Consider the following 13,448-nt stretch of genomic DNA (forward strand, 5'->3'; position numbering starts at 1 on the left):
TATATAAACAAGCACAGGATTCCCTACATACAACAATTACAATGCAGAATAGACAGTATACTACAAATTCTGTAGATAATGTTTTATTCAAGACAGCCACTGAGAAATGTGTGTGACACATAGATCATGCTCTTTGGGGAATGTTTAACTAAGCATTTTTTAAAGTAATTAATGTTTTCCCTTATTTTTTTTTGAAACAACATACAGTACCACCAAATAACACTGCAAATAATTTGTTAATAAATGCTTAGCTAGTCTCACTAGTTGTTTCACAAAAAGAAAAATCATCTGTAAAGTCTGTCACTATGCAAGTAAGATTGTAGCTACAGAAGAGGAGTGGAATGGAGTAGAGTAGAGTACAAGCCAAATTTTTATACAAGGATAGACAGAACATACAACACAGATATTCTATTTTTACACTGTGGAAATTAAGATATAATGCCTGTTCTGCACTGAGAAGATAACTGCTATTTAGAATACAATTATGATATATTCTGCAACCCACATTTGTTAAAGGCTACCATCACATTTATCCAGATGATCTGATCAACCTACCACAATTGTTAGTTTTTTTCAATGGTTCATCAAAATATAGAATACACTGCAAGTTCTACGAACAACACAAACAAAGATAAACACACAAAAACTGTGAAGTCAAAAGTAGTTTTAAACTACTGTATGTAAGATCTTTGATCAGTAGCTACATGAATGTGATAAACACAGTGCCATTAAGATTATTTTACACATACAACATATTAGGAAACTGTTCCCAGACATTGAACTACAACCAACAATATATTTATTTGTACTGATATTGTTACAAGTCATGCTAAAAAACATACACACATAACCAAAACCAAAACAACTATCCACTAATGTGGAATGATAGAACACATTTCTTCTGATGGTTAATCCCAGTCATTGATAATTTTTTCCTCAAATGAGGAAAGGCAAGATTGCTTTACGATTTCGAGGATAGTTGCTGAAGTCTTTTTTGTAAGCTCTGTGCTTTCCAATAGCCCAGACAGACATCTGGTACAGACCAGCAAGAGCAAAAATTCCAGCTGCAACAAAAAAGCAGAATTCATTTTCTTTTTGAATGCTTTCCACATTTTCAATCTAAGTCAACTGAAGAAATTTTAAACAGTAATTAATAGATGCCCAGAACAGAGAAGTTTCAACCAGTAATAACGTTTCAGTCAGAAATAAAATACTCCAGTGCAAGAAATTCTAACTATTTTAAAGATCCTTTTATTTTTTTAACTCACCACTTAAGATAACATATTGAGTTGCAGGCATGCACAACAAAAAGACTGTTATGCACAGAGACACACACCAGAATGCCACTTTCCAAGAAGGCTTGGGCCAAAAAGCTTAGTGTGTAACAATTTTTTCTTTTTGCCTGTCTGCAACTCAATGTGTCATCTTAACAGTGAGTAGGAATCTATTCATTTCATAATTGTTGATATGGACCTTCCATTGTTGCATTACTATCACATTTTTTGGACATAAATGATCAACTTTTACATTTCAAAACAATGTGAGTTTAATGTAGCATCAATAACCATTAGTAAGTTGCTAATGCTATGATATTTATGAAGGACTTGTACGCAAACGAACCGGTTTCCAGACAATCTCAGCACACATTGAAGCAGATAGTTCTCTAGTGTGCTGCATATTTCACACTCTAAATTCTTGAATATCTGTCACTACCTTAGTGATGAAGACACTGATGAATATCAACCGGGTTTACCATTTAGCATATTCAAGCCTTTTAATATTTAAGCTATGAACACTACAAGTATCACTGTTGTCCATAATTAACAAATCCATGTACTGACAATCGTCAAATGGCATGCTACTTTTATTTATACTACCAATTATAATAACAGTGCTGCTAAGTGTCACATTCAGTATAAAACACATACTTCACATTGAAAACACATTTCTTCAAGTAACTATTGATCTGTGACAAGAACCAGCAGCACAGCAGAGACAGCTAAGTGACTTCTACACGGACCACTGTTCTGCGCTGTTTACATTCGGCCTTCTGTACTGCTTATGACTTTACAAAATCTATCATTAGCATGTTCGATGTTGCCGAATTCTAGTTTTCAGTACTATAATGTCAAATCCCAATTTTAATTTGGCTGCCATAATGCTCATATTGTATGCCTCTGATAATATGATATACAAATAAACCAACTACTGCTTTTTGTACTATTATATATTTTCTTTCAAAGTTAAAGAAATAAAAATGCAACATCATAACTGTTCCAAGAACGGGGGGCAATTCACACACACGGAAAGCACAGTATGCAACATGTTGTTCTAAGCATTTCAGTTTTATTTTGTTTGATACTTACTATATCACTAGCAACCATCTTACCTGGTAAACAACTGGTCATAACAGAAAATGCAAACCAACTTCCAAATTCATATGTATAATTTGGGCAAGACACTAAATTGAACAGTGTCGTGAAAGGATTGCCTGTGGCAACTGGAATTTTTCTGATTGTTGTGCCTGGTGGCCGAAGGTTCCGTAAAGCCACATGAATGCTCAGATTACCAAGTTCACAAACCTGGAAGCAGAAATAGAGAGCATTACACACACATATATATATATATATATATATATATATATATATATATATATATATATATATATATATTAAAAAAACTGATGGCACAACGATTTCTTCAATCGTTCTCAAATATATTTGTTTGATGAGAATGCCAAGGGTAAGTATTGTACCCAAACAGCAGCATGGCCACAATGAACCAAAGTTTATTCTTCTCCCACATATCAGTAACAACATGTGGCAATACAGACATACATAGAAACAATACAGATACTGATACAAGCAGTTGCTGATAATAAGTACAAACACAATATAAGTGTAAGTGCCTGCTGTGCTGAGATCATTAAGAGGAGAGCTCCTCTAGACAGCACAGCAGATGAAGTGCCACATGCACAAGTCATGTGGCCCACCACAGGCAGCCTCTGATGGTCGGCCCACGCAGATGCCCTTGGGTGGAATATTCGAAGTGTAGCGCACTTGTGATCTGGTGCTGTGGGCACGTCTCTGAAGTATTACGTACAGGGTTATAGCATCCCTTCCCCTTGGTAAGAGGGTGGTGTCCAGATGTGGGCAATGGGTTGACTGTTTAAACATCCATGGCCTCAGCAGGGGATACTGCAGGTGATGACAGCGGTGGCGGAAGGAGATTCTGTGCTAGCCATCTACTCAGTTGGGGGCACTGGTGTTGAAGGCACTAGTCCAGCTGGCAGAGGAATTGCCAGTGGCAGCAAGGCACTGCAGGAAGGCCCAGCAGCTTCAGCTGGAGGGGCTGCAACCATCAGGAGAGGCAGAAGGTGGAAACACCCACAAAGAGGGCGCGCCTGCTTATGCAGTATGGATGCCCCACGAGGCCGAGATGGTGACTAATGAAGGAGGAGGACTGGTGGAAATGTGGCCCTTGCTGTGGCTTGAGGATGCAGCTATTTGTGGTGGCGTGCCACCGGCCCATAACTGGTGCATACAATACAGAGGCAGTGGCCTTGGCAGCTGTGGACAGTGTCTGGAATCTACTTAGGTTGGCAGACTGCAAGGCTAGGAGCAAACCATGATGAGGGTTGAGCCAACTGAGTTGGTGGGGTGGCATGAGCACATGCAGGAGGGTGAAAGGCTCGGCTGGTGACCGTGGAGCATCTTGGCCAGGCTCCACTTTCCCACTGGCATAAATCTGCAACAGGGTGTATATGTGGGCAAAGAAAAAAAATTTCTGGATTATTACCAGTTAAAAATGAATTTTCTCCTCGGTGAAAACACACTTTTTCCGTGTTGAGTGACAGTATACTTTCCCTCGGAACTGAAAAGTTGTCAATACTTTGAATGGCTATGGTTTTATACACTGGGGGAGAATTTATCAGCACTTCAGAAAACGAAACTCTCAGAACTTCGCCCGATTTAAAACCGATGGATTTTTGTGCATGGAGAGGGATGAAAGACATAATTTATGAGGACAAAGTCAATACACATGAGTAGTGGTGTCGGCCAGGTATATTCCCAGTGGGAGGGAACTTATAAAATGGGAATATTGCCAGGAATATCTCCTTGGTCCGGGAAGATTCCCAAAAATTGGGAATTTATGAAAATTTTTAGATTTTGAATGTTTTAACACTTATTAACAGTTAGAGAACCTTAAATCTAGGTTGTTGTTGTTACCTTCAGTCCTGAAACTGGTTTGATGCAGCTCTCCATGCTACTCTATCCTGTGCAAGCTTTTTCCATCTCCCAGTACTTACTGCAACCTACATCCTTCTGAATCTGCTAAGCGTATTCATCTCTTGCTCTCCCTCTACGATTTTTACCCTCCACGCTGCCCTCCAATGCTAAATTTGTGATCCCTTGATGCCTCAGAACATGCCCTACCAACCGGTCCCTTCTTCTTGTCAAGTTGTGCCACAAACTCCTCTTCTCCTCAATTCTGTTCTATACCTCCTCCTTAGTTATGTGATCTACCCATCTAATCTTCAGTATTCTCCTGTAGCACCACATTTCGAAAGCTTCTATTCTCTTCCTGTCCAAACTATTTATTGTCCATGTTTCACTTCCATACATGGCTACACTCCATACAAATACTTTCAGAAACGACTTCCTGACACTTAAATCTATACTCGATGTTAACAAATTCCTCTTCCTCAGAAATGCTTTCCTTGCCATTGCCAGTCTACATTTTATATCTTCTCTACTTCGACCATCATCAGTTATTTTCCTCCCCAAATAGCAAAACTCCTTTACTACTTTAAGCGTCTCATTTCCTAATCGAATCCCCTCAGCATCACCCAATTTAATTCGGCTACATTCCATGATCCTCGTTTTGCTTTTGTTGATATTCATCTTATACCTTCCCTTCAACAGACTGCCCATTCCGTTCAACAGCTCTTCCAAGTCCTCTGCTGTCTCTGACAGGATTACAATGTCATCGGCGAACCTCAAAGTTTTTATTTCTTCTCCATGGATTTTAATACCTACTCCGAATTTTTCTTTTGTTTCCTTTACTGCTTGCTCAATATACAGATTGAATAACATCGGGGAGAGGCTACAACCCTGTCTCACTCCCTTCCCAATCACTGCTTCCCTTTCATGCCCCCTCGACTCATAACTGCCATCTGCTTTCTGCACAAGCTGTAAATAGCCTTTCGCTCCATGTATTTTACCCCTGCCACCTTTAGAATTTGAAAGAGCGTATTTCAGTCAACATTGTCAAAAGATTTCTCTAAGTCTACATATGCTAGAAAAGTAGGTTTGCTTTTCCTTAACTTTCTTCTAAGATAAGGCGTAAGGTCAGTATTGCCTCACCTGTTCCAACATTTCTATGGAATCCAAACTGATCTAGGTTTACAAAGTAAATTCAGCCATTTTAATCCAAGATTTATCATTCCATGCATTAATTTCCTTGCAAATTCCATGCAAATCATCATTTACCATAAGTCTGGTGGGAAAAATAATTAATTAAAATTTTCACTAAGCCTATTTTTTGGCTAGTTGTAACCCCCATATTTCTCTGAATGAAACCTAAACTTACAAAATATTTCTCTGGAGGTGTAATTCTCAACTGGCTGTGATCTGAAGTATTTTTAATTTTTCCAAACGAATGACTAGGTCATTTTTTTTCTTTTCCTTTCAGAATTCAAAAACTCATTTCCTGTGATGAATTATGATTTATAAATTTATTTTCCAAAAATATCATTTTCACTATCACTTTTAGAATTGTTAATATTTTACCATCTTAAATCTCAGCTGTAATTTTTCCCCAAAAATGCCATTTTCAGTGACTACAGTTTACAAAATTCGCACGAATTTAAAAGAAACTTTTTAGCCTGAAATATTCCTAACATCAACTGAAAACTTAAAAAAATTGAATAAACAAAATTCCAAGTGTATTTTAGTTACTCAGATGGCATATCAATCTTATAAACTTTTTTTTTTTTTTTTTAAAATGTTGATTATTTCGATGTTGGCAGTTCTAGGGCTAATTCTTTGATATTTAAAACACTGAAAACCAAAAAATGTGTTTATTTCACACAAAGATGTTTAGTCCAGATCCATATAAACCTGAACATAAAACCTATCCAAATATTTTATTTATAATTTAAAATAAGTAAGAGTGCTCAAATAAAAAGAAGTATTAAAATAAAAAAGCTAATTAAGTTGATTATAACCATGGTTTATGAGGTGGAATCCAAAATTTTCAGGACTGGTGCTACCATCTGGAAAGGAGTAGTAGTATATGTTTGCACCGCTAGGTTGCGAGGGCTGCATATCTGATGAGTCAGCGTGCAGAGTGGCATTCAGCTGGGAGTACGTGGTCCATGTCCACAGTGATTTCCGTATACTCTGTGTTTGGTGTGTGGTGATTTTACGATGGATCCGCAAACAGAACTGTGCATGTGTATCAAATTTTGTGCGAATCTCAGGAAAAAACTACGGAGAGACTTGCAATGATTCAACAAGTGTTTGGGGGACAGAGCATAAGCCGTAAGCATGTGAGAGTGGCATGCCAGGTTCAGGGTTGGTCGTAAAGACGTTTAAGGTGATGCTTACACTGGAAGGCCTGTTAGTCGCACAAAGCCAGACATTGTTGCCAAACTTCAACAATTGGTTCCTGTGAATCGAAGTCGAACCATTCAAGACCTTGCAGATGAAGTGGGTATTGGTTATGAGACATGTCAACAAATGTTGACTGATGAATTGGTCATGCATCGTGTCACCGCAAAATTTGTACCAAGGATCTTAACTGCCGATCAGAAGGCACAGAGTGTTTAAGTGTACGTGGACCTTAGTCAGACCACATCTGATGATCCAACCTTCTTGTCTCGGGTTATCACCAACGACGAGAGCTGGATTTACGGTTATGACCCAGAGACAAAGCAACAATCGTCCCAGTGGAACAGCCCAGGTTCTCCAAGACCCAAAAAAAAGTGAGACACGTGAAGAGCGTGATCATCGTTTTCTTTGATACCAAGGGAATCATGCACAAAGAATTCGTCCCACTCAACCAAACAGTGAATTCCATGTACTACTGTGACATTTTGTGACGGCTCCGTGAAGAAAACGTGCAGCCACAACGGCACAAACTCTGGCGTCTAGGGAACTGGCTGCTGCATCATGACAACGTGTCCTGCCACACGTCCTTGCTAACCAGGACCTTTTTGGGAAAAAACAACATGGCGGTTGTACCCCACCCAATGTACTCGCCAGATTTGGCACCTTGTGACTTCGTGCTATTTCCAAAACTGAAACTCAAGTTGAAAGGTCATCGGTTCGACACTAGAGAGGATTCAAGAAGCATCGCTGGCAGTGATAACCACCCTCAAAGAACAGCACTTCCAGAAAACATTTGAGCAGTGGCGGAAGTGCTGGGACCAGTTTGTACATGCGGATGGGAACTACTTCGAGGGTGATGGTGACTATTAGTCCAAAGATAAGTTTTTTTTTTTTTTGTGGTTTTAGGGCGCAAAACTTCTATGGTCATTAGCGCCCAGCCCGTGACTTAGGAAACAGTAAAAAACCGAAATTGAAAACCAGCAGCAATGGGAACAAAGTCATAAAATTGGAGAAACTAAAAACAGAAGGAATGCTTAAAAATCTACTACAGAAAGGGGGTGGTTGTCCTCAAAAAAAGCTTCAAATGACTGACATCATTTCACTGTCACGAATAAACTGGAGAACGCGGTCGGCTGAGCGCGTGTCATCTGCTAAAATAAACGATAGATCAGGCGATAGCTGTAGACGGGAGCGTAACGGATTAAAATAGGGGCATTCAATTAAAAGGTGTCTTACCGTCCACAGCTGAGAGCAGTGGGGACAGAGTGGGGGAGGATCGCCGCTTAAAAGATGTCGATGGCTAAAAAGACAGTGCCCTATCCGGAGTCTAGCTAAAATTACCTCCTCCCGACGACGCATTCGGGAGGAAGAGGTCCAAGCGCAAGGAAGGGCTTTCACTTCCCGCAATTTATTATGGGGAAGTGTTGACCAATGCGCATGCCATAAATGAGCAACGTTGCGACATAAACCGCTCCGTAGATCGATGAAGGGAAGCGACTGAATAGCTGGCCGAGGAAGAGAGACTGCAGCCTTGGCCGCTATATCGGCCGCCTCATTCCCACAGATACCAGCGTGTCCCGGGAGCCAGAGGAACGCCACCGAGACGCCCCCCAGGTGGAGCAAGCGCAGACAGTCCTGAATCCGGTGGACCAGAGGGTGCACAGGGTAAAGAGCTTGGAGACTGAGGAGAGAGCTGAGAGAATCTGAGCAGATTACGTACTGTATCGGCTGATGGCGGCGGATGTAGTGGACAGCCTGGAGAACAGCGTAAAGCTCCGCAGTATAAATCGAACACTGGTCGGGAAGCCGAAAGTGATTTGGGGTGTCGCCAACAATATAGGCACTCCCTACACCTAACGATGTTTTCGAGCCGTCTGTGTAAATAAATGTGGCGTCCGTCATTTGTGCACATAGAGCAGCAAATGCCCGACGATAAACAAGTGTAGGGGTACCATCCTTAAGAAATTGACAAAGGTCACGGAGCAAGCAGATCCGGGGACGGAGCCAAGGCGGTGCTGTACCCCAAGTTGTCAAGAAGGTTTTAGGAAAGCGGAAGGAAAGAGAATGGAGCAGCTGACGGAAGCGGACTCCCGGGGGTAGTAGGGAGGAGGAGCGGCCTGCATACCCTACATCAAAGGAGGCGTCGAAAAAAAGGTCATGGGCTGGATTAGCAGGCATGGAAGACAGATGGCTAGCATTACGACTCAGAAGGACTGTACGCCGATTGGACAGCGGAGGTTCAGCAGTCTCAGCATAAAGGCTTTCCACAGGGCTGGTGTAAAAAGCTCCAGACACTAAACGTAATCCACGGTGGTGGATAGAGTCGAGACGCCGAAGAATAGACGGCCGAGCAGAGGAGTAGACTATGCTTCCATAGTCCAATTTCGAGCGCACTAAGGCGCGATAGAGGTGGAGAAGGACCACTCTGTCCGCTCCCCAGGAGGTACCATTCAGGACACGGAGGGTGTTAAGGGATCGCAGACAGCGAGCCGAAAGATAGGAAACGTGGGAGGACCAGCACAGTTTTCTGTCAAACATAAGACCCAAGAATTTAGCGACGTCTGAAAACGGAAGGGTGACAGGACCTAGATGTAAGGAGGGCGGAAGAAACTCCTTACGTCGCCAAAAATTGACACAAACGGTCTTACTGGGTGAGAAACGGAAGCCGGTTTCGATGCTCCACGAGTGGAGGCGATTGAGACATCCTTGAAGACGTCTTTCAAGAAGGCGGGTCCGTTGAGAGCTGTAGTAGATCGCAAAATCGTCCACAAAGAGGGAGCCCGAGACATCAGGAAGGAGACAATCCATAATTGGATTTATGGCGATGGCAAACAGTACAACACTCAGCACGGAGCCCTGGGGTACCCCGTTTTCTTGGGAGAAAGTACGGGAGAGAATAGTGTTCACCCGCACGCTAAATGTGCGCTCTGCCATAAATTCGCAAAGAAAAAGGGGCAGCCGGCCTCGAAAGCCCCAAGAGAACAGTGTGCGGAGGATGCCTGTCCTCCAACAGGTATCGTATGCTCTCTCCAGATCAAAAAATATTGCTACCGTTTGGCGTTTCCGGAGAAAATTGTTCATGATATAAGTGGAGAGAGCAACAAGATGGTCAACTGCAGAACGATGCTTTCGGAATCCGCATTGGGCTGGTGTTAAAAGACTGCGGGATTCCAGCCACCAAGCTAAACGGTAATTCACCATACGCTCCAAAACCTTACAGACACTACTCGTGAGAGAAATGGGGCGATAGCTAGAGGGGAGATGTTTGTCCTTTCCAGGTTTCGGAACGGGAACGACAATAGCTTCCCGCCATCGTCTGGGAAAGGTACTGTCGGTCCAAATTCGATTATAAAGGCGAAGGAGGTAACGCAGACTATGGGTTGATAAATGCAGCAACATTTGGACATGGATACCATCCGGTCCTGGGGCGGAGGATCGAGAAGAAGAGAGGGCATGTTGGAGTTCCCGCATGGAGAAAACAGTATTGTAGCTTTCGTGATTTTGAGAGGAGAAAGCAAGATGTCGCACTTCCGCTGCACGCTTCTTCGGGAGAAACGCTGGCGGGTAATTTGAAGAGCTCGAAATCTCAGCAAAGTGCTGACTCAATGAGTTAGAAATTGCGACGGGGTCCACTAAGGTATCATGCACTACAGTGAGCCCAGAGACCGGGGAGAAACTAGGCGCGCCTGAGAACCGTCGAAGCCAACTCCAAACTTCCGAGGAGGGAGTGAAGGTGTTAAATGAGCTAATAAAGAATTTCCAGCTTGCCTTCTTGCTATCGCGGATGACGCGACGGCATCGCGCACGGAGCTGCTTATATCGGATACAGTTGGCCAAAGTTGGATGGTGACGGAAAATGCGAAGAGCACTTCGCCGCTCACGTATTGCGTCACGGCATGCCTCGTTCCACCAAGGAACTGCGGGGGCGCCGGGGCAATTCGGAGGTGCGTGGTATTGAACGTTCCGCAGCTGTAAGAATAACGTTGGTAAAATATGTGACCTCATCGTCGACGCTAGGAAAGCGACGGTCATCGAATGTCACTAGAGACGAAAAAAGTGTCCAATTGGCTTGGGCAAACTTCCAGCGTCGCGAGCGCATATATGGCAGTTGAGGCTGCAGTCTAAGGACACATGGAAAGTGGTCACTCGAGTGTGTATCATCAAGAGCGAACCATTCGAAGCGCCGAGCTAGCGGAACAGTACCGACCGCAAGGTCCAAATGAGATAAATTGGTCGTGGAGGCAGACAAAAATGTGGGGACCCCCCAGTGTTGAGGCAAACTAGATCCGCTTGGTGGAAGACGTCTAGCAATAGTGAACCACGTGGACAAGGATGTGGAGATCCCCAAAGCGGGTGGTGGGCATTGAAGTCCCCAACCAGCAAATAGGGAGGTGGAAGCTGACCAAGAAGATGAAGGAGATCAGCTCGTGCCATTGGTGTGGACGATGGAATGTATACCGTACAAAGAGAGAAAGGGAAAGACGGACGGCGACAGCTTGGAAGGAAGTGTTTAAATGGATTGGGTGATAATGGAGAGTTTCATGGAGAAGAATGATGAGTCCTCCATGTGCTGGAGTGCCTTCGACAGAGGGGAGATCATATCGAACGGACTGAAAATGAGGGAGAACAAAGCGGTCATGGGGACGCAGCTTTGTTTCCTGAAGACAGAAGAGGACCGGCGAGTAGGATCGTAAGAGGATCGACAATTCATCCCGATTGGCTCGAATGCCGCGGATATTCCAGTGGATAATGGACATAGGGTGAACAGAAAATGGAGGAATGTGACCATGGTCGCTGTCAACTCAACGACTGCTCAGAGCTTGCGACCGACAGCATGGAATGGCATTCAGTCGAAGGCAGAAGATCCTGATCCATAGGTTGGTCAGGAGCAGCTCCTGCCACCAGCGATCGGCCGGTTGACTGGCCACCAGCAGTGCGCCTCGGCGACACAGAAGACGGCCGAGGGCGATTTCCGCCAGGTGGTGCTGTAGATGGGACACGCCTTGGCGGAGAAGGAGAGGAACTGGGTTTCGTTGTAGCCTTCTTGGAAGTATGATGTTTAGATGAAGGAGGAACCGATGGTTGTGAAGTTGCGGTACGTAAAAACTCTTCACGAGTATGCTCTTTTTTCGAAGACTTGGCGTCTGACTTTTGGGCTCGAGATTTAGCAGAACCTGACGAAGGGTGAGCCATAGAGTGGGCAGGCGAAAGTGGTGAGGTTGAACGGGCGATCTTTGCGCTGGCCGATCGGACGACCGTGGCACTAAAGGTGAGGTCGCAAGTCTGCGTGGCTGCCTCCTTCGTTGGCCGAGGAGAAGCAAGGACAGTGCTGTATGTTCCTTTCTGAGGCATGGTGGGCTGTCGACTGGCAAATAATTTTCGAGCAGCAAAGGTCGACACCTTTTCCTTTACTCTAATTTCCTGGATGAGCTTTTCGTCCTTAAAAACGGGACAATCTCGAGAGGAAGCAGCGTGGTCACCCATACAGTTGATGCAGCGAGGGGATGGAGGTGGACAAGCACCCTCATGGGCATCCTTGCCACACGTAACACATTTGGCCGGATTGTAACAGGACTGGCTGGTGTGATTGAACCGCTGACATCGATAGCACCACGTAGGGTTTGGGACGTAAGGGCGAATGGAAATTATCTCAGCCTGCTTTGGTTTTCGATGGGAGTTGAACTTTGTCAAATGTCAAGAAGACAGTGCGGGTTGGAATGATGTTCGTGTCAACCCTTTTCGTAACCCTATGAACAGCCGTTACGCCCTGGTCAGACAGGTAGTGCTGAATTTCTTCGTCAGACAATCCATAGAGGGAGCGTGTATAAACGACTCCACACGAGGAATTTAAGGTATGGTGCGGTTCCACCCGGACAGGGAAGGTGTGGAGCAGAGAAGTACGCAGCAATTTTTGTGCCTGGAGGGCACTGTGTGTTTCTAACAACAGGGTGCCATTCCGTAATCTGGAACAAGACTTTACAGGACCTGCAATTGCGTCGACACCTTTCTGAATAATGAAAGGGTTGACCGTGGAGAAGTCGTGACCTTCGTCAGACCGAGAAACAACAAGGAACTGTGGCAACGATGGAAGAACTGACTGTGGCTGAGACTCAGTGAACTTACGTTTGTGAGCAGACATAGTGGAAGGTGAGGAAACCATTGCGGAAGAAACCCCCATGATTACCGGCGTCTCCGATGGCGCGCTCCTCCCTTGTGGGGGCCCTCACTGAGGGCACACCCGCCTTAGGTGATTGTTCACACCTCAGGTCACACCTCCCGACAAACGGACGGAGGGACCAATCGGCACTTTCGGAAGGTATCAGCTCGGGTAATCACCCCTCCCTGGGCCTGGCCGTTACCAGGGGGTACGTACGTGTCCTACCTGTCTACCCGGGGCGGGGAATTACGCGTTACCCCGCCACCGGCTACGCATGGAAGTGCGTGGGTCGGCCTTCAGACACGCACAGGGAGGAAAAAAGAGAAAGGGAAAGGAAAGAAGAGGGGGGTCTCAAACGCCGCAGCGGAGAAAAGGTAAAGAGAAGAGGGAAGGAAAAGAGAAGGACAGAGGAAGGACGAGGACTTGCAAGTGTAGAAAGCAAGGAATTTGGAATAGTTTCGAGCGTCCGTCTCCGGACGTAGGCACAAACCATACTCCCAGAGGGGGAGAAAGGGAAGGAAAGAGCCAGAGGGGGGGGGGGGGGGGGGGGGGGGGCGAAGATGGGGGATGGGGAAGGATGCGGAAAGGGAAGGGAAGGTATGCAGCCCGGAAAGGAAGGAGGGCCACATTAGCTCAGGGTCCCGTGCTCGCTACGCACGTGTCCACAAAAGAGTTGT

The 13,448-nt window shown here is 44.7% G+C and overlaps 1 protein-coding gene across 1 annotated transcript in view; it reads right to left on the bottom strand.

Moving 5' to 3' along the window:
* Positions 1-782: 782 nt before the first annotated feature.
* The window catches only part of LOC124795524 (very-long-chain enoyl-CoA reductase), a 58,119-nt gene continuing 45,453 nt past the window's right edge, over positions 783-13,448 (bottom strand). Inside the window, exons 5-6 of the mRNA XM_047259595.1 lie at positions 2,390-2,582; positions 783-1,064 (exon numbers count right to left, since the gene is read on the bottom strand). Coding sequence (XP_047115551.1) covers positions 937-1,064; positions 2,390-2,582 — 321 coding nt within the window. The 3' untranslated portion in view covers positions 783-936. The remainder of the gene's footprint in view (positions 1,065-2,389; positions 2,583-13,448) is intronic.

This window comes from Schistocerca piceifrons, chromosome 4, assembly GCF_021461385.2.
Source record: "Schistocerca piceifrons isolate TAMUIC-IGC-003096 chromosome 4, iqSchPice1.1, whole genome shotgun sequence".
NCBI classification, from domain to species: Eukaryota; Metazoa; Arthropoda; class Insecta; order Orthoptera; family Acrididae; genus Schistocerca; species Schistocerca piceifrons.